This window comes from Hypomesus nipponensis, chromosome 2 (genome assembly GCF_054491055.1).
Source record: "Hypomesus nipponensis isolate SF chromosome 2, ASM5449105v1, whole genome shotgun sequence".
NCBI classification, from domain to species: Eukaryota; Metazoa; Chordata; class Actinopteri; order Osmeriformes; family Osmeridae; genus Hypomesus; species Hypomesus nipponensis.
In genome coordinates, this window is record NC_140362.1 from 19,951,295 (window position 1) to 19,971,196 (window position 19,902).

The 19,902-nt window shown below is 41.7% G+C and overlaps 2 protein-coding genes across 2 annotated transcripts in view; both read right to left on the reverse strand.

Annotated features, from left to right (window-relative positions):
- Positions 1 to 92: 92 nt before the first annotated feature.
- The window catches only part of LOC146301438 (hemicentin-1-like), a 41,340-nt gene continuing 21,530 nt past the window's right edge, over positions 93 to 19,902 (reverse strand). The window contains exons 9-25 of the mRNA XM_084669164.1: positions 19,002 to 19,280; positions 18,384 to 18,650; positions 17,094 to 17,366; positions 16,239 to 16,356; positions 15,541 to 15,569; positions 15,219 to 15,353; positions 14,971 to 15,053; positions 14,844 to 14,866; positions 11,259 to 11,353; positions 10,564 to 10,842; positions 9,954 to 10,208; positions 9,596 to 9,710; positions 9,235 to 9,263; positions 8,913 to 9,047; positions 8,611 to 8,693; positions 8,485 to 8,507; positions 93 to 544 (exon numbers count right to left, since the gene is read on the reverse strand). Of these exons, the coding sequence (XP_084525290.1) occupies positions 541 to 544; positions 8,485 to 8,507; positions 8,611 to 8,693; positions 8,913 to 9,047; positions 9,235 to 9,263; positions 9,596 to 9,710; positions 9,954 to 10,208; positions 10,564 to 10,842; positions 11,259 to 11,353; positions 14,844 to 14,866; positions 14,971 to 15,053; positions 15,219 to 15,353; positions 15,541 to 15,569; positions 16,239 to 16,356; positions 17,094 to 17,366; positions 18,384 to 18,650; positions 19,002 to 19,280 (2,225 nt within the window). The 3' untranslated portion in view covers positions 93 to 540. The remainder of the gene's footprint in view (positions 545 to 8,484; positions 8,508 to 8,610; positions 8,694 to 8,912; positions 9,048 to 9,234; positions 9,264 to 9,595; positions 9,711 to 9,953; positions 10,209 to 10,563; positions 10,843 to 11,258; positions 11,354 to 14,843; positions 14,867 to 14,970; positions 15,054 to 15,218; positions 15,354 to 15,540; positions 15,570 to 16,238; positions 16,357 to 17,093; positions 17,367 to 18,383; positions 18,651 to 19,001; positions 19,281 to 19,902) is intronic.
- Positions 1,046 to 4,900, reverse strand: LOC146301439 (cell adhesion molecule CEACAM1-like). The gene is made up of 7 exons (XM_084705561.1): positions 4,786 to 4,900; positions 4,094 to 4,366; positions 3,477 to 3,743; positions 2,541 to 2,813; positions 2,104 to 2,221; positions 1,406 to 1,434; positions 1,046 to 1,218 (listed from the first exon to the last, which is right to left on the reverse strand). The coding sequence occupies exons 1-7, from the start codon at positions 4,898 to 4,900 to the stop codon at positions 1,046 to 1,048; spliced, it is 1,248 nt and encodes a 415-aa protein (XP_084561687.1).

The following is a 19,902-nucleotide window of genomic DNA, read 5'->3' on the forward strand; positions in this document are numbered from 1 at the left end:
ATTGTATTATCAAATGTTATTGAAAGTAGTAGTCCCCAAAACACTTTTCAAAAAGTACAAAAGAGTTTTATTATTAAATATCATTTGAATGGTATTCATGCAGTGGTAATGAAAGACTTGAGAAGACAGCATCTAATTTATGAGGACGGCTCAGATTTCTCAAACCACGAGAATTCCCATGAAGTCCTCAAACATGTAGTAGTCCCAGGTCCAGTGTAGCATGGGCAGAGCCAGGGGCCATCTAAGTCAGATGTCAGGATTTTTACAGAATAAAACACATTTATTAGCAGAGCTCCAAAATATGGGAATAAGGGAATTCCAAGGCTTAGTCAACAGGCAGGGTTTGTAGGCGAGCAAGTAGTGCATTCAGAAACAAGGGGCGTAACATTAGTAAAATAACTACATATAGTAGGTACATGTTCAGGATAAGGTTCAGGGGGTCCCAAACCCCCTATTACAGAGAAGAGGTGACTCAGGTCACCAGAACCATGGGTGCTGTCCAGAACCAGGAGGATGGGGAGGGAACACGCCGGACTGGTATTAACTGGGAGAGAGAGAGAGAGACATACAGACACACAGACAGACAGAGGTGAGAGGTGCAAGGGCAGTATACAGTACAGGAACTAGTTACAGTAATTCAGTCTCCAGGTTCATTCCAGTATATCAGAGTTATCTCTGTTGCTATGCGAGAGAAATCTGGTAACCTACCTGGGCATCTCATATTCAGACTCCTGGCAAGGACGTGAGACCATAAAGATGGAAACAAGACTTGGAGTCAGGCCGTGATTATTATTTATCACACAAACAGGATGCAGGAAGTGACAGTAGAACTCACTCTAGGCAGGACAGGAGGAGCTTCTACAACTCTTGTAGTCGGATCTGGAACGTTTTCATAGGTCTGATCACAGTTTCTAGAATCTGTGTGTAGAAAACAAAACAATTTCTGTCCCGGGATCAATCAAATCCATCAACCAATCAACCAATCTGTCTGTCTATGTATCTCTAGTCTATCTGTCTCTAATCTATCTATCTTTAATCTTTCTCTCTATCTGTAAGGGGTGACGTGGATGCTACAAGTCTCACCTGGGGTATTCTTCCTCTCTTGGGGATCTCTGCTGGTTTTGATTGTGGGTTCATGTAAACTGAACTGAATGTTGTCATGCCCTCTGTCATGGCTGGCTTGGTTCTGCTGGGTATGTTTCCTCTCTGTCTCTCTGCCTGTGGAGGATCAGAGACAGGCAGAGAAGATATACCCAGTACCTGCTGAGAGATGTGAACTCTCACAAACACCTGCAGTCACAGCATTGCTTCTTTAGTTTCATACATCATGAATAAGAGAGCAGACAACTCTGTTATTACAGTCATCTTGCTCTCATATAAGGAAACGCACAGAGCCAGATCTTACCTGCACCTAAGGAGCCTTTAGTCTTGTTCCTGAACAACATAAAGAGTATGATTACATCATCAATACACCAAGCCGCACTGTCAAGCTGACAATCTTAGTGCTGCAGTACTTGAATGTTAAATGTAACATTTTCCTGTCTGTTTCCCTGGGTGTGTGTTCATGTTGTGGTCTTGTTTCTCTCTCTCTTGGCTCCCTGCACCTCCTGCCTCTCCTCTACCAGTATCCTCTCCGTTTTTTTTCACTCTGAAATAAGTATGACTGCCACAGATTAAATGAGTGATTCTAGGCTAATCATCCCCCTTTGTGTGTGTGTGTCACTTTGGCTGCTCATGACCACGTTACTCTTATAATGTACACTTGACTGCCGGGTTGGTGTCAGACTCCTCGTGTCTGGATTATTATTTGGAATATCCCCAAACTTTCAATTTGTTTGCACTTATTTTTCAGGGTAACCTAGAGCTTTCAATATTTTGATCCCAGTTTGGATTCCTAGTTTCTGTTCTCTTGAAGACCTGTCTCATTTTTGACATCCTCTTCATGTGCTTCCTTCCACTCCCCCTGACATTAGAGTCTTTCACACTGGCTTTGTAAACATCTTGTATATATCCAAGACTAATTTAAGTAAATTTAGTTGTCAGCGAAACATTATAACATTATAACAACCAGATACCTTCATGTGATTTAAAAAAAATACTTACTCCTTCTTGATCAAATACACAGTCAAACCAACTGTCACTCCGACAATCACCAAAACTTTAATCACAATTCCAGCGATGGCACCACCTGACAGTCCTCTCTCTGTTAAAGAACCCTCAGCTGAAGAGACAGAGAAAAACCTCACAGGCATCAGAGACGCTGGGCTACAGCTAGAGTAGGTACACATACAGTCAGGGACAATACCTGTCCTTTCATTTCATGATTCATATAGTTGAGGTTGGGTGGAAGTGTCTCTTACATGCAATTATTTAACAAGAATTATGCAGTACTGACCTTGGTTGTTCCATTGATACAGTAGATCATGTGCAAAAACTATCAAGGGTTACCTTGCTCTACTGTTAGTTAGACTGGAATTGAACTAAAGTAGAACCATGGAATCAGATGCATGCACAGCATAGTCGTGTATCCGATTACTTACAGTTTACAATCATATTGTATTCAGCATCTTGAGAGCTCACAGGGTTTGTGACTCGACACAGGTACTCTCCATTGTCGGTTCTGTTCACAGGACTTATAGAGACTGTGCTGTTGTCCCCAGAGAAGCTGACTGTGTCACTGGGAGAGAGAGGCACACCATCCTTCATCCACTCTCTGGTGCTGATGGAGCCAGCAGCAGCACAAGTCAGGTGGACAGACATCCCCTCTGTGATTGGCTGGCTTGATGGGTTAATGCTGACATCAGCTACTTTTTCTGTAGAAGGACAGAATACATGTTTAAAGGGTGTGAAGGAATGATAAATGTTTACATACTTGACACGTGGGATTATCTATCTCCCTATCTTTCTATCTACCTATCTACCATCTATCCATCCATCTTATAGTTTTTGGACACCACTCAGGAAATGGACACCTTTTTGTTGAACTGGTGCCTCTAATGGTTACTTCTTAGTTTCTAAAACTGTCTTCACTTTTCTGGAAAGGCTTTCCAATTGAAACATTGTTTCCATTCCACTTTGTGCATGGGGGCATCATCAAGTCAATAACAACAAGGGCTGTTTTCATGGTTTTGGGTTAGAGGCCTAAGTCACACTGGTGGAAATATTACTGTAGTGCCAAACTTTGTGGTAACAATTTTTTGGAAAGTTCATTTTTCTCTGCCTGGATACACAAAGTGAGGTCAATACAGAAATGTTTTGTCAAGTATGGTGTGAAAAAACTTGACTAGTCTGCACACATCCCTGACCTAAACACCATCAAACACATCGGAGATCATTTCTATCTCCACTTTCAACAATCCGGTGTCATTTGCTCAACCATTTATTGATATTGCAAATATAGTGAGTGTAAGTTATGCACTGTGGCTATGGGTCTTTTCCACAATGCCAGTTTCCACAGTCAGACATCTCTCACTTACCCCATACAGAGATGATTGATGGCTCAGATGACACATATCTCAGTGTTCTGGTGTTAAAAGCCTGACAGATGTAACTCCCACTCTGACTGGTCTGAATGTTCACCAGTTGGAGCTCTGGTCCCTCATTGGACAGCTGTGTTCCAGTCAGGAACCAGTGATACTGAGCAACAGGCTTGGAGTGAGCGGAGCAGGACAGACTGAGGGCTGACCCTGCAACATACAGTCCACCTGGAGGATTCACCTCCACCACTGTGTCCTCAGGACCATCTGCAATGCAGAGTGTCAGTCAAACAGCAGCACTAGAGAGGGAAGCTCTGCCATTAGCAATAAGAGGCCCAGCCCCAATGACACGTCTAAGAGGTGTCCATTGATTTCAGTGTGAGAGAACAGCTACAGTATTTAGGCATAACAGCAACCTATAAGCAATCATACTGTGAGAAATCATACAAATGTGCTATGAACACAGGAAGTGCACTAGTCAACAGCATGATGAAGTACTACTGTATAACTACAGGAGAAACACCCTTGACAAAACTGTCCTCATGTCAGGTTGCCACATTAAAATCACCAGAAAGCCTTTGCCATCATGCACATAATAGGTATATATGATGACTCACAGTAGATGGTTATGTTAAAAGGCTGGCTGATGTCATTACTGACACGGTTGGTCACATTGCATGTCCAAGGACCCTGGTCATAGCGGGTCACATTGACTATGGTGAGAGTTGAGCCTCCATCACCAAGCTGGACATTGTCGCTGGCTGTGACCTCAGAGCTGCCATTCAGCCAATGGTAGGAGGGGGAGGAGCCAGAGGAGGAGCAGGACAGACTGACAGAGCTGTTGAACTCCACTACATCTGAGGCTTTAATTACAACATTGGAGACTTGCTCTGTGGGTTAAAACAATAATCACTTTTACTTTGCTCAGGAGACCATTTTACAAACTGTAGAGCTTATCTAGATGTCCTTCTGTATATGTTCATCAATTCAACTGGATTCTCTCAGGGGCAAGAAGACTTTAGTGATACTGAATAATGTGTGTTTGGAACCAACAAGTACTTGGTCTAGTTCTCCAAACACACCACAGAACTTCAATAACTTCTCCTTGTCACCCCTCCAGCACAACAACTCCCAAATCCTTCAATCAGTCTTCCCTCACAGCACTCACACTGTAAGCAATGTAGAAGGCAATCAGTGTCTGTCCTCAATAATCATTCTAATATCATATGGCTCGCTTTAACGTATACAAACTGTTGATGAGCCTTGCAATAGTGACATCATTTACAATATCTTGTTACAGAACACTCACCCAGCACCTGCAGCACAGTACTTCCGGGTTTGTTTGTTGGAGCAGCTACGGCCACTGTATACGTTCCATAGTCTTTCAAGGTTAGATTCTTGAGCTCCAGAGATCCAGTGAACATGTCCAGAGTGACTCTGCCTTGATACGCTGGTGAAACATTATTTACACCACTAATATTAGATAGTATATCGTTAGTAGTATTTACCGTCCAGAATATCGCAGCAGCGGGTGTGCTTGTTGCTATAATGTTTGTAGTGAATATCGCTTTCCCTTCTACTGCTCCATACAGAGTGTCTGGCAAAATTCCATATCCATAACCTACCCTGGAGGAGACAAAAAGTTATTTTAAATTATTAGTAACATGCATTCTGGTTTAATACGTTCACAGCATTTGCTAAACAACAGCCAGAACTTCCTAAAGGTCAGGTTCATCATACTATTACAATCATTTGTAGTAAAACCTAATAAAATCATTTGGTTGGGTGAGTTACATTTTAGGTTATCTGAAGCATGGACCCTTGATAGACCCTTGATGAGCCAGCTGTTCATGATGGTTCATATCAACACCTCTGGGCTCGAGCCCAGAGGTGTTGATATGAACCATCATGAACAGCGAGTCACGTAGTGAACTTTAGTTAAGAGCCAGTAATGGTTGAACAGTACAGTTCGCTGAATAAAAAGGCTCAGTTAACAAAATGAAGTTGTTTCCATTCATTTAACCACCAGATTGTATTAAACTGCTATAAAGAGGTAATATTCTGTTTAAAGTATATGTGTCATTTTTTAAGCAATTTCAAACAAACAAATACCAGTCTTACCTATAAGGGTTAAAAATGTTGTAAGTGTACGGTAATAATGAGGAGAATCCATTCCATACGTTGAACTGAAAACATGAAAAGCTGAAAGCTGAAAACCCTGATGACTAAACCTGAGCCAGTCGTCCCAATAAGCAGCTGAAAGTTACTGAAGACTGATAGGTCTACCGCAACACACTCCAAAGGCTGAACTGAACAGATAATCCTTGGCACCAAGATAATTGACCCAATTTTCAAAACCTGCTCTCAACCTTTGTAGAAAGATGTACACTGCCACCTAGTGTATTTCATGATGTAGTGCACTCTGTAGATCTGTGTACCATGCACAAGTGGCTGATTATCTGGGGATATTTGGAGAAGTTCCTCACTGTCATGGCAAAGTACAATTTGAGGCGAGGCTCAATGTGGGCTCATAATTGGCATCGTATGAAGCTGAAATGTGGCAGCTGTATGGCTGTGCCGTGTTGACTGTTCACAAAACTCCTTATACCTTTAAATACACACACAAACTGTCTTGCTACATGTTCAGTTAATGGGTTAGGTTTGAACACCACAAAATAATGGAAAACAATAACTTCATACTTATATTTTATCTATGGTATTTTATATTGTTTTCATATGTATTATAACAGAATAATTTCCATAAAATATAGAATCTGTGATTAGTAAATATATGTTGACAACATAGCACTAGAGTACAGAAATCCTTGGAAATCCCCCCCAAAAATTATGCATAGTTCAGTGTAGAGAAAGATGTTGGAAGCAGCTACAGTTATGTATACTGTACATTAGCTTCACACACACTTTTAACTGAAGTCATACTTCAACAACAGTTTTATGTCCCTTATGTAATATAATAATTCATATCACTGCTGAAGTGAACATAAGTATGTTATAAAACCTCAACGACTGATCAATGACTGTAATGCGATCCTTGTGTGACATCTTGTTTCATTGTTATAAGAGTGCATCAAAGTAGACACCAGATGAACTATTTTTCATTTGGCCTCCTGAATAGGTTTAGCAGTTATTTCACAGCTTTGTAATATCCTGTTTGTATTTTGCAGTTCAATTGTTCCATATTATGTGAAGATGTAGTCAGTTGTCAAAACCGGGCTTATCTTCAATCTGACACTGAAAGACCAGCTGAGTCATTCTATACAACGACAACTTGGCAATGAGATGTGAGAATCATGAAGTCTCATGTTTTTCTCACCAAAGATCCCAGTAGAGTAGGTGTTGAATAGTGGACACCAAGTCACAGTGTTGCCCTGCACATTTTGAACTTCTCAACATTTACTTTTTCACAGTACTAGTCTACACACATGTTATTAGCCAGCCACAATGACAACCTCTGGTAAAAATCCATGATCCATACCTGAGTACATGAGTACCCACATGTACATCCATGACAGTACAATGTTAGAATACATTATTACAGTCAAATGTTTTGTTCATACAAAATATGGCCTAAACATTTACCAAATAAGCGCAGTTAGTTCAGACAGGGCAATCGGGCAGCGCACGTCATCCATTTATCGGAGACGTAAGGCGTCTTACTCCACCTTCCTTTCCTCCACCCACTACCACAACCATGTTATCAGCGCATATCCATTGGGCCACGTCCGATAAGGCGTCTTTAAAAGACGCACGGATACGCACACACACACATACACACACACTCAGCCATTTGTTGTATGATCAGTGCTGCTGCCACCCTCCACCCTCCCCTTCTCCCCCATGCTGTCTGTATGTCTATCCATCAGGGGGATTATATCTCTATTGCTCCCTGCCTCACATGTCATGTATGTATGTGTTGCATCGAGGAGGCAGGGAGTGCTTCCCTTAGATCATCCACTCCGCCAAAGTCAATCTACATGTCCATGTCATGTGACAATAAATGCTCAAATGTAATACGTGATTGTCTTGACTGAACTTATGTAAAAATAGTTTATTATCAACTTTTGTTGAAAGTAGTAGTTCCCAAAACAAAGACTTTTATTATGAAATATCATTTGAATGGTCTACATGCATTGGTGATGAAAGACTTAAGACAGCAAATGATTTATGAGGATGGCTCAGATTTCTCAAACCACAAGAATTCCCATAAAGTCCTCACACATATGCAAGTTCCAGGTCCATTGAATCATGGGCAGAGCCAGGGACCATCTAAGTCAGGGGTCAGGATATTTACACCAAAATATGGAACAAAAGGGAATTCCAAGGCATAGTCAACAGGCAGGGTTTGTAGGCAAGCAAGTAGTACATTCAGATATAAGGAGCGTAACATTAGTAAATTAACTCCATATAGTAGGTACATGTTCAGGATAAGGTTCAGGGGGTCCGAAACCCCCTATTAGAGAAAAGAGGTGACTCAGGTCACCAGAACCATGGGTGCTGTCCAGAACCAGGAGGATGGGGAGGGAACACACTGGGCTGTATTAACTGTGAGAGAGAGTGAGAGAGAGAGAGAGAGAGAGAGAGAGAGAGAGAGAGAGAGAGAGAGAGAGAGAGAGAGAGAGAGAGAGAGAGAGAGAGAGAGAGAGAGAGATAGATAGAGAGAGAGAGAGAGAGAGAGAGAGAGAGAGAGAGAGAGAGAGAGAGAGAGAGAGAGAGAGAGATAGAGAGAGAGAGAGAGAGAGAGAGAGAGAGAGAGAGAGAGAGAGAGAGAGAGAGAGAGAGAGAGAGAGAGAGAGATAGAGAGAGAGAGAGAGAGAGAGAGAGAGAGAGAGAGAGAGAGAGAGAGAGAGAGAGAGAGAGAGGTGAAGAGGGTGAGGGGTGCAAGGGCAGTATGCAGTACAGGAACTAGGTACAGTAATTTATTCTCCAGGTTCATTCCGGTATATCAGAGTTATCTCTGTTGCTATGCGAGAGAAATCTGGTAACCTACCTGGGCATCTCATATTCAGACTCCTGGCAAGGACGTGAGACCATAAAGAGGAAACAAGAGTTTTAGTCAGGCAGTGATTATTATTGATCGCACAAACAGGATGCAGGAGGTGACAGTAGAACTCACTCTAGGCAGGACAGGAGGAGTGTCTACAACTCTTCTTGTCAGACCTGGAACGTTTTCATAGATCTGATCACAGTTTCTAAAATCTGTGTGTAGAAAACAAAACAATTTCCGTCCCGGGATCAATCAAATCAACCAATCTATCTATCTATCAGTCTGTCTATCTATCTATCCATCTGTCTGTCTGTCTGTCTGTCTGTCTGTCTGTCTGTCTGTCTGTCTGTCTGTCTCTGTATATCTATCTAATCTATCTATCTCTAATCTATGGATCTGTAAAGGGTGATGTGGGGGACTACAAGTCTCACCTGGGGTATTCTTCCTCTCTTGGGGATCTCTGCTGGTTTTGATTGTGGGTTCATGTGACCTGAACTGAATGTTATCATGCCCTCTGTCATGGCTGGCTTGGTTCTGCTGGGTGTGTTTCATCTCTGTCTGTCTACCTGTGGAGGATCAGAGACAGGCAGAGAAGATATACCCAGTACCTGCTGAGAGATGTGAACTCTCACAAACACCTGCAGTCACAGCATTGCCTCTTTAGTTTCATACATCATGAATAAGAGAGCAGACAACTCTGATATTACAGTCATCTTGCTCTCATATAAGGAGACGCACAGAGCCAGATCTTACCTGTGCCTAAGGAGCCTTTAGTCTTGTTCCTGAACAACATAAAGAGTATGATTACATCATCAATACACCAAGCCTCACTGTCAAACTGACAATCTGAGTGCTGCAGTACTTGAATGTTAAACGTAAAGTTACTGTGTCAAATTAACAAAGCTTTCTTAACAAAAAAAACGCTATCATTGACTGAAGTGACAGATAAAAAAGTAACTGTCTGTCACCATCTATTTTTGATGGCCAGGTTTGTCTTCTCTGGCCAGGTTTGTCTTCTCGTCCAAATCCACAGTTCATTTTGACTCCATTTAGGTTTAAATAAGCACGTCCCAAACAAAGTAAGCTAACGTGATGAGCGTAAGTGTAAACTTACAGATGGGAGGTCAGGCCACAGTAGAGGCCCACAACTAAGACCACCACAACCAGGGTCACAGCTACAGCTATGCCAGCTGCTGCTCCTGGGCTCAACGCTGGGCTGGAGGGTCTATCTGTAACACACACACACATACACACATCAACGCACAAACACACACAAATTAACATAGGTGCACACCCAAAGCATAAACAGAAACACACACACACACACCCAAGCACAATCAAAAAAACACATACACACACTTGATCGAGCAAAATCTTTAGCCAACAGTATTTTGAAGATGCAGGACTCAGATAGCAGTAGTCCAGCTATTTCGGGTGTGGTTGTGATAAGACAAAGCAAGCTTCCAAACTACCTCCTATGATCAGAGTGTGGGTCAAACTCTGAGTCCGGCCGGTCACGTCATTAGAGGCAGTGCAGGTGTAGTCCCCACTGTCATTGTGACTGGTCTTATAAATGACGTATCCGACTTCCTGGACGTCTGTTTTTACCCCTTTGAAGAGCCAGGTGAAGTTGGCAGGTGGCACCGACTTGAGATCACAGTACAGGAGAGTGGTGGTGCCAACCTCAGCTATCTCTGGTGCCAGTATGGACATGATCTCTGGTCCGACTGACAACACAGGGAGAACAGAACATCTAAGTGGAGCATCAGTCTGCATTGTGATAAACTGTAGCACAGATTCAGGCAATTCATGGAAATCAGTTCAGTGCAGAATCTCAGTCAAACAGCAGCACTAGAGATTTAAGCCCTACCATTAGGAATAATAAATAGTACCAAGATCATACTGTAAGAAATCAAATCAAGTGCTAAAGGAAGTGCAGTAATCAACAGCACGATGAAGTACTACTGTATAACTAAAGGAGAAACACCCTTGACAAAACTGTCCTCATGTCAGGTTGCCACATTAAAATCACCAGAAATGTATTTGCCATCATGCACATAATAGGTATATATGATGACTCACAGTAGATGGTTATGTTAAAAGGCTGGCTGATGTCATTACTGACACGGTTGGTCACATTGCATCTCCAAGGACCCTGGTCATAGCGGGTCACATTGACTATGGTGAGAGTGGAGCCTCCATCACCAAGCTGGATATTGTCACTGGCTGTGACCTCAGAGCTGCCATTCAGCCAATGGTAGGAGGGGGAGGAGCCAGAGGAGGAGCAGGACAGACTGACAGAGCTGTTGAACTCCACTACATCTGAGACACTGGCTTTAATTACAACATTGGTGACTGGCTCTGTGGGTTAAAACAAAATAATAACTTTTACTTTGCTAAGGAGACCATTTTACAAACTGTAGAGCTGGTTTAGATATCTTTCTGTATGTTTTCATCAACTCAACTGGATACTTTCAGAGGCAAGAGACTTTAGTGATACTGAATGATGTGTGTTTGGAACCAACAAGTACTTGGTCTAGTTCTCCAAACACACCACAGAACTTCAATGTCTTCTCCACGTCGCCCCTCCAGCACAACATCTCCCAAATCCTTAATCAGTCTTCCCTCACAGCATCTCACACTGTAAGCAACGTTGGTATCTGTGTCTCTCCTCAATAATCATTCTAATATCATATGGCTCGCTTTAACGTATACAAACTGTTGATGAGCCTTGCAATTGTGACATCATTTACAAGATATTGTTACAGAGAACTCACCCAATACCTGCAGCACAGTACTTCCTTCTTGATCTATTCCTGTAACAGGTGTGATGCTCACTTCATACGTTCCATTGTCTTTCATGGTCAGATTCCTGAGCTCCAGAGATCCAGTGATATTGTCCAGAGTGACTCTGAATTGATACTCTGGTGAAACTTCTATTGGTAGATTAATTCTATAAGTTAGTATAGGGGTACCATTTCCCTTCCATTTTATAAGAAAATTGGTCTGTTTTGTTGAGTTAAGGATTGTGGTGAAAATCACCTTCCCTTCTACTTCTCCAAAGTGAGTTTCTGGCAAAAGTCTGTTTCCATAACACAACCCTGGAGGAGACAAACACAGTTTTGGTTTGTATTATTACAGTAACATGCATTCTGATTTAATTATGTGTGGATTTATTTCAATTGGGTGAAACCATTAAGATTTAAAATATTATCATCAAAGTGCACAACATTTGCTAAACAACAGCCACAACTTCCTAAAGGTCAGGTTCATACTATTACAAACATTCACAGTTTTACTTTATAAAAATCAGTTAGTTGGGTGAGTAATGTTTTGGGTGATGCTTCAGCATGGAATCTTGATAGACCAACACATTCTGTTTGATACTGTAACAATACGTGTAACAATACTGATAGAGGCAGACTGGTTTCAATAGAGTCTGTATCAAGTAACAGAATGTCAGAGCTGACAGTCCATACAGATCAAACACTGGTTCTGGACCAGCAGCCTCAGACGTTGAAATGAACGATCGTGAACAGCGAGTCACTTAGAGAACTTTAGTTAAGAGCCAGTAATGGTTGAACAGTACAGTTCGCTGAATAAAAAGGCTCAGTTAACAAAATGAAGTTGTTTCCATTCATTTAACCACCAGATAGTATTAAACTGCTATAAAGAGGTAATATTCTGTTTAAAGTATATGTGTAAATTTGAAGCAATTTAAAGCAAACAAATATCAGTCTTACCTATAAGGGTTAAAAATGTTGTAAGTGTACGGTAATAATGAGGAGAATCCATTCCATACGTTGAACTGAAAACATGAAAAGCTGAAAGCTGAAAACCCTGATGACTAAACCTGAGCCAGTCGTCCCAATAAGCAGCTGAAAGTTACTGAAGACTGATAGGTCTACCGCAACACACTCCAAAGGCTGAACTGAACTGATAATCCTTGGCACCAAGATAATTGACCCAATTTTCAAAACCTGCTCTCAACCTTTGTAGAAAGATGTACACTGCCACCTAGTGTATTTCATGATGTAGTGCACTCTGTAGATCTGTGTACGATGCACAAGTGGCTGATTATCTGGAGGATATTTGGCAAAGGCCTGATTAATTATTTTTCATTCGGCCTCCTGAATAGGTTTAGCAGTTATTTCACAGATAGTATCCTGTTTGCATTTTGAAGTTAAACCGTTCCGTATTATGTGAAAATGTAATCAGTTATAACAGAAGGGCTTATCTTCAATCTGACACAGACAGGCCAGCTGAGTCATTCTATAGAAGAAGAACTAAGCAATGAGATGTGAGAATCATGCAGTCTAATGTTTTTCTTCCCGTAGACCAAAATAAGCATGCAAGCAGGCAGCCTTCAAATCCTTTTACATGTTACTGTTAGAACACTCTCTAGAGTTGTATTCCCAGGAAGAGAAGATCAAGTCTAACAATTATTTTGCTTCAACCTACAGCGAGGCATATTAGGGTATGCTTGTGTCTACAGGAGAGTCTACAGGACTCTTCGTGAAGACTGCGTATACTGTCTATGTAACGGGGGTGTAACAGACGTGGCTTTGCTACGTCCTGAAGGCTTTCCGGACCAATCTTCGTCCCTGCCTGGTCTCAAACACGCCCCCTCTGACTGCCAAGCGCAACCACTACCAGCTACGCCAAAGAAAAGCTAGCTATACGTTGACACGGTTGGCCTGTTACATACCTGAGGCGTGAGTTTCACCGATTCACACTGGTACATTTACATGACAGAAATCAGAACTGCAGTGGCGTATGTCAACAATGTGTTCCTCTTCCTGGTGCAAGGTCAGCTTTACCTTTAGCAAGGGATGGCTCATGAATAGATAACTAAAGAAACAAGATGATTATCTGTCCCATACTTTCCTTAAGAGCAAATACTTCATACCTTGAGTATCATTCTACACATCAAGGGGAGTCAAAGTGGAGTTTTCATAATTTCCTTGTTCAGTTGACCTTAGGTTGCGCTTTGTCTTAGATTATAAATGGCAAATAGTTAACCATATCAAATCACTATTAGTTACATATAAAACCTGTTCCCCATTAGACAAAAGCCTTTGTTTTGTTCCCAAAAGTTTAATAATTAGAAACGCCTGATCTTTTATACTGAAAGAAATCAATCTTACCATGGTCTATAAACAGGAGTTCCTCAAATGTGTTGAGGAAGTTAAAGTTCCCCTCCTCTGATTGTAATATTTTAAAATCTAAACTTCTTTTGTTTGTGGTCAAAAAAGTATGCTGCCTCAACCACATTGCATGATGTCATGAAGTTCACAATTTGTTTCTCACGCTCATCCTGTCTACAGCAGACCACAGGCACCATCAGTAGTCTGCTCTGTCTTCCTTTACTCCACAGTTTATAATCACATGGGCCCACAGAAGACCCCAGTACAGTAGGTGTTGAATAGTGGACACCTAGTCACAGTGTTGCCCTACACATTTTGAGCATCTCAACATTTTCACAGCACCAGTCTACACACACTTGTTCTTAACCAGCCACAATGAACACCTCTGGTCAAATCCATGATCCATACCTGAGTACATGAGTACCAACATGTACATCCATGATAGTACTGTGTTAGAATACATTACAGTATTAAAATGTTTTGTAAAAAAAAAATATTTATGTAATAATATTGTATTATCAAATGTTATTGAAAGTAGTAGTCCCCAAAACACTTTTCAAAAAGTACAAAAGAGTTTTATTATTAAATATCATTTGAATGGTATTCATGCAGTGGTAATGAAAGACTTGAGAAGACAGCATCTAATTTATGAGGACGGCTCAGATTTCTCAAACCACGAGAATTCCCATGAAGTCCTCAAACATGTAGTAGTCCCAGGTCCAGTGTAGCATGGGCAGAGCCAGGGGCCATCTAAGTCAGATGTCAGGATTTTTACAGAATAAAACACATTTATTAGCAGAGCTCCAAAATATGGGAATAAGGGAATTCCAAGGCTTAGTCAACAGGCAGGGTTTGTAGGCGAGCAAGTAGTGCATTCAGAAACAAGGGGCGTAACATTAGTAAAATAACTCCATATAGTAGGTACATGTTCAGGATAAGGTTCAGGGGGTCCCAAATACCCTATTACAGAGAAGAGGTGACTCAGGTCACCAGAACCATGGGTGCTGTCCAGAACCAGGAGGATGGGGAGGGAACACGCCGGACTGGTATTAACTGGGAGAGAGAGAGAGACATACAGACACACAGACAGACAGAGGTGAGAGGTGCAAGGGCAGTATACAGTACAGGAACTAGTTACAGTAATTCAGTCTCCAGGTTCATTCCAGTATATCAGAGTTATCTCTGTTGCTATGCGAGAGAAATCTGGTAACCTACCTGGGCATCTCATATTCAGACTCCTGGCAAGGACGTGAGACCATAAAGATGGAAACAAGACTTGGAGTCAGGCCGTGATTATTATTTATCACACAAACAGGATGCAGGAAGTGACAGTAGAACTCACTCTAGGCAGGACAGGAGGAGCTTCTACAACTCTTGTAGTCGGATCTGGAACGTTTTCATAGGTCTGATCACAGTTTCTAGAATCTGTGTGTAGAAAACAAAACAATTTCTGTCCCGGGATCAATCAAATCCATCAACCAATCAACCAATCTGTCTGTCTATGTATCTCTAGTCTATCTGTCTCTAATCTATCTATCTTTAATCTTTCTCTCTATCTGTAAGGGGTGACGTGGATGCTACAAGTCTCACCTGGGGTATTCTTCCTCTCTTGGGGATCTCTGCTGGTTTTGATTGTGGGTTCATGTAAACTGAACTGAATGTTGTCATGCCCTCTGTCATGGCTGGCTTGGTTCTGCTGGGTATGTTTCCTCTCTGTCTCTCTGCCTGTGGAGGATCAGAGACAGGCAGAGAAGATATACCCAGTACCTGCTGAGAGATGTGAACTCTCACAAACACCTGCAGTCACAGCATTGCTTCTTTAGTTTCATACATCATGAATAAGAGAGCAGACAACTCTGTTATTACAGTCATCTTGCTCTCATATAAGGAAACGCACAGAGCCAGATCTTACCTGCACCTAAGGAGCCTTTAGTCTTGTTCCTGAACAACATAAAGAGTATGATTACATCATCAATACACCAAGCCGCACTGTCAAGCTGACAATCTTAGTGCTGCAGTACTTGAATGTTAAATGTAACATTTTCCTGTCTGTTTCCCTGGGTGTGTGTTCATGTTGTGGTCTTGTTTCTCTCTCTCTTGGCTCCCTGCACCTCCTGCCTCTCCTCTACCAGTATCCTCTCCGTTTTTTTTCACTCTGAAATAAGTATGACTGCCACAGATTAAATGAGTGATTCTAGGCTAATCATCCCCCTTTGTGTGTGTGTGTCACTTTGGCTGCTCATGACCACGTTACTCTTATAATGTACACTTGACTGCCGGGTTGGTGTCAGACTCCTCGTGTCTGGATTATTATTTGGAATATCCCCAAACTTTCAATTTGTTTGCACTTATTTTTCAGGGTAACCTAGAGCTTTCAATATTTTGATCCCAGTTTGGATTCCTAGTTTCTGTTCTCTTGAAGACCTGTCTCATTTTTGACATCCTCTTCATGTGCTTCCTTCCACTCCCCCTGACATTAGAGTCTTTCACACTGGCTTTGTAAACATCTTGTATATATCCAAGACTAATTTAAGTAAATTTAGTTGTCAGCGAAACATTATAACATTATAACAACCAGATACCTTCATGTGATTTAAAAAAAATACTTACTCCTTCTTGATCAAATACACAGTCAAACCAACTGTCACTCCGACAATCACCAAAACTTTAATCACAATTCCAGCGATGGCACCACCTGACAGTCCTCTCTCTGTTAAAGAACCCTCAGCTGAAGAGACAGAGAAAAACCTCACAGGCATCAGAGATGCTGGGCTACAGCTACAGTTAGTAAACAAACAGACAGGGACAATAACTGTTCTTTCATTAGAGTGCTACGTAGTGTGTTTTGTCTGTTCTTACTCCACAACTTCCATTTTCATACTTAATTTATATTGAACCTAAACTTAATTGCCATATATGGCCATTATTTGCTTCTTTAACTTTACCTTTTACTTGCAATGTGTGGACAGTGTGTTCACTGCGTCCAGTGATGTCATTGGATGCAGTGCAGTTGTAGGTGCCACTATTGTTGTACTGGATCTTCTCTATAGTGAACACTTGTGACTGTCCAGGCCACTCTGTCCCATTGACCGTCCAGCTGTAGTTAGCGGCAGGTTTAGAATCAGTCAAGCAGGTTAAGGTTAACTTCCGTCCAACCTCTATTTTAAGAGCACCCTCGATTCTGACCCTATCAGGTCCATCTGCAACACAGATTCATGTAATCATGGGATTAATATGGTTATGGTTGGGTGGAAGTGTCTCTTTCGTATAACTATTTGACAAGTATTAAGCAGTATTGACCTTGTCTGTTCCATCTACTGTATGTATAAACACACTGATAACAGTTTAATACAGTAGATAATATGCAAACACTATCATGGGTTACATTGCTTTACTGTTTAGTTAGACTGGAACTAAAGTACAACCATGGAATCAGATGCATGCACAGCATAGTCGATTACTTACAGTTTACAATCATATTGTATTCAGCATCTTGAGAGCTCACAGGGTTTCTGACTTGACACAGGTAAACACCATCGTCCTGTTTGTTCACAGGACTTATAGAGACTGTGCTGTTGTCCCCAGAGAAGCTGACTCTGTCACTGGGAGAGAGAGGCACACCATCCTTCATCCACTCTCTGGTGCTGATGGAGCCAGCAGCAGCACAGGTCAGGTTGACACACATCCCCTCTGTGATTGGCTGGCTTGATGGGTTAATGCTGACATCAGCTACTTTTTCTGTGGAGAGACAGAATACATGTTTAAAGGGTGTGAAGGAACAATAGATTTTCACGAATTTGACACATGGGAATATCTATCTACCCATCTTTCTATCTACCTATCTACCATCCATCCATCTCAAAGTTTGTGGACACCGCTCAGGAAATTGACACCTTTTTGACACCAACTTTTCATGTAGAGTTGGTTACCTCCTAGTTTCTAAAACTGTCTCCACTTTTCTGGAAAGGCTTTCAATTGAAACAATGCTTCCAATCCACTTTGTGCATGGGGGTATCATCAAGTCAATAACAACCTGGGCTGTTTTTCATGGTTTTGAGTTAGAGGCCTTAGTCCCACTGGTATAAATATTATTGTAGCACTAAAGTGTAATAATAATTGTAATTTTAGACAATCCTGTGCTTCAAACTTTGTGGTAAAACATTTGGGAAGGCCCTTTCTTCTCTGATCTTGATAATGCCTTAATGCACACAGTGATGTCAATACAGACATGTTTTGTCAAATATAGTGTATCAGTCTGTCTGTATGCCTAAAATAAAAATAAACCAGGAATGACACAGGCAAAGACATCAGCATCCATTAAGCCCACAGACAAAAAGTATTTCTTATAAAACATCCCAAACAATCCAATTGAACCCCATAGAGATAAGATAAGATGACTGATATCACAAGGGTCTGGATCACTGGATATCACAGCCTTCACAAAGGCATATTCACCAATTCATGAATATTCACCAACCTGCGTTCTAAACTCTCATTTGACAGCAATGTTCCAATGTGTGGAAACTGACATCCAACTGTCCAGACAGTCTCACAATGAGCACCATCCGCAGTCATCAATATGGGCCAAACAAGTTCAGGCTACAGTATATGCAGTATATATATATGTAGCTGATGCGAAGACAACCAACATTTGTGTGTCCAAACATCATGTAAAAACCATAAATAAAGTTCTGTACTGTAGCTATGGGTCTTTTCCACAATGCCAGTTTCCACAGTCAAACATCTCCCACTTACCCCATACAGAGATGATTGATGACTCAGATGACACATATCTCAGTGTTCTGGTGTTAAAGGCCTGACAGATGTAACTACCACTCTGACTGGTCTGAATGTTCACCAGTTGGAGCTCTGGTCCCTCATTGGACAGCTGTGTTCCATTCAGGAACCAGTGATACTGAGCAACAGGCTTGGAGTGAGCGGAGCAGGACAGACTGAGGGCTGACCCTGCAACATACAGTCCACCTGGAGGATTCACCTCCACCACTGTGTCCTCAGGACCATCTGCAATGCAGAGTGTCAGTCAAACAGCAGCACTAGAGAGGGAAGCTCTGCCATTAGCAATAAGAGGCCCAGCCCCAATGACACGTCTAAGATGTGTCCATTGACATCAGTGTGAGAGAACAGCTACAGTATTTAGGCATAACAGCAACCTATAAGCAATCATACTGTGAGAAATCATACAAATGTGCTATGAACACAGGAAGTGCACTAGTCGACCGAATGATGAAGTACTACAGTATAACTACAGGAGAAACACCCTTGACAAAACTGTCCACATGTAAGGTTACCACATTAAAATCACCAGAAAGCCTTTGCCATCATGCACATAATAGGTATATATAGATGACTCACAGTAGATGGTTATGTTAAAAGGCTGGCTGATGTCATTACTGACACGGTTGGTCACATTGCATGTCCAAGGACCCTGGTCATAGCGGGTCACATTGACTATGGTGAGAGTTGAGCCTCCATCACCAAGCTGGACATTGTCGCTGGCTGTGACCTCAGAGCTGCCATTCAGCCAATGGTAGGAGGGGGAGGAGCCAGAGGAGGAGCAGGACAGACTGACAGAGCTGTTGAACTCCACTACATCTGAGGCACTGGCTTTAATTACAACATTGGAGACTTGCTCTGTGGGTTAAAACAACATAATATCTTTCACTTTGCTAAGGAGACTATTTTACAAACTGTAGAGCTGGTTTAGATGTCCTTCTGTATATTTTCATCAATTCAACTGGATACTTTCAGGAGCAAGAAGACTTTAGGGATGCTGAATAATGTGTGTTTGGAACCAACAAGTACTTGGTCTAGTTCTCCAAATACACCACTAATATTCAATGTCTTCTCCTCGTCGCCCCTCCAGCACAACATCTCCCAAATCCTTAATCAGTCTTCCCTCACAGCATCTCACACTGTAAGCAACGTTGGTATCTGTGTCTCCCCTCAATAATCATTATAATATCATATGGCTCGCTTTAACGTATACAAACTGTTGATGAGCCTTGCAATAGTGACATCATTTACAAGATCTTCTTACAGAGTACTCACCCAGCACCTGCAGCAGTACATTTTCAGACTTAGTTTCTCCATCAGTTTTAACGGTCACTTCATACGTTCCACTGTCTTTCATGGTCAGATTCTTGAGCTCCAGAGATGCAGTGAATCTGTCCAGAGTGACTCTGCCTTGATAAGCTTGTGAAACAGTATTTTCACCAGTAATAAAAGTTAATATATTTGTAGTAGTATTTACCGC

Bases quoted from the DNA above. Each gene is read 5' to 3' on its own strand.
- LOC146301439 (XM_084705561.1), bottom strand. From the start codon at position 4,900: ATGTTCACTGGATCTCTGGAGCTCAAGAATCTAACCTTGAAAGACTAT. The intron at 3,744-4,093 runs GTGAGTCATCAT...TCTGCATTGCAG, and splicing joins TTTTAACATAACCATCTACT to ATGGTCCTGAGGACACAGTG. The intron at 2,222-2,540 runs GTAAGTAATCGG...CTGTCTCTTCAG, and splicing joins ATACAATATGATTGTAAACT to CTGAGGGTTCTTTAACAGAG.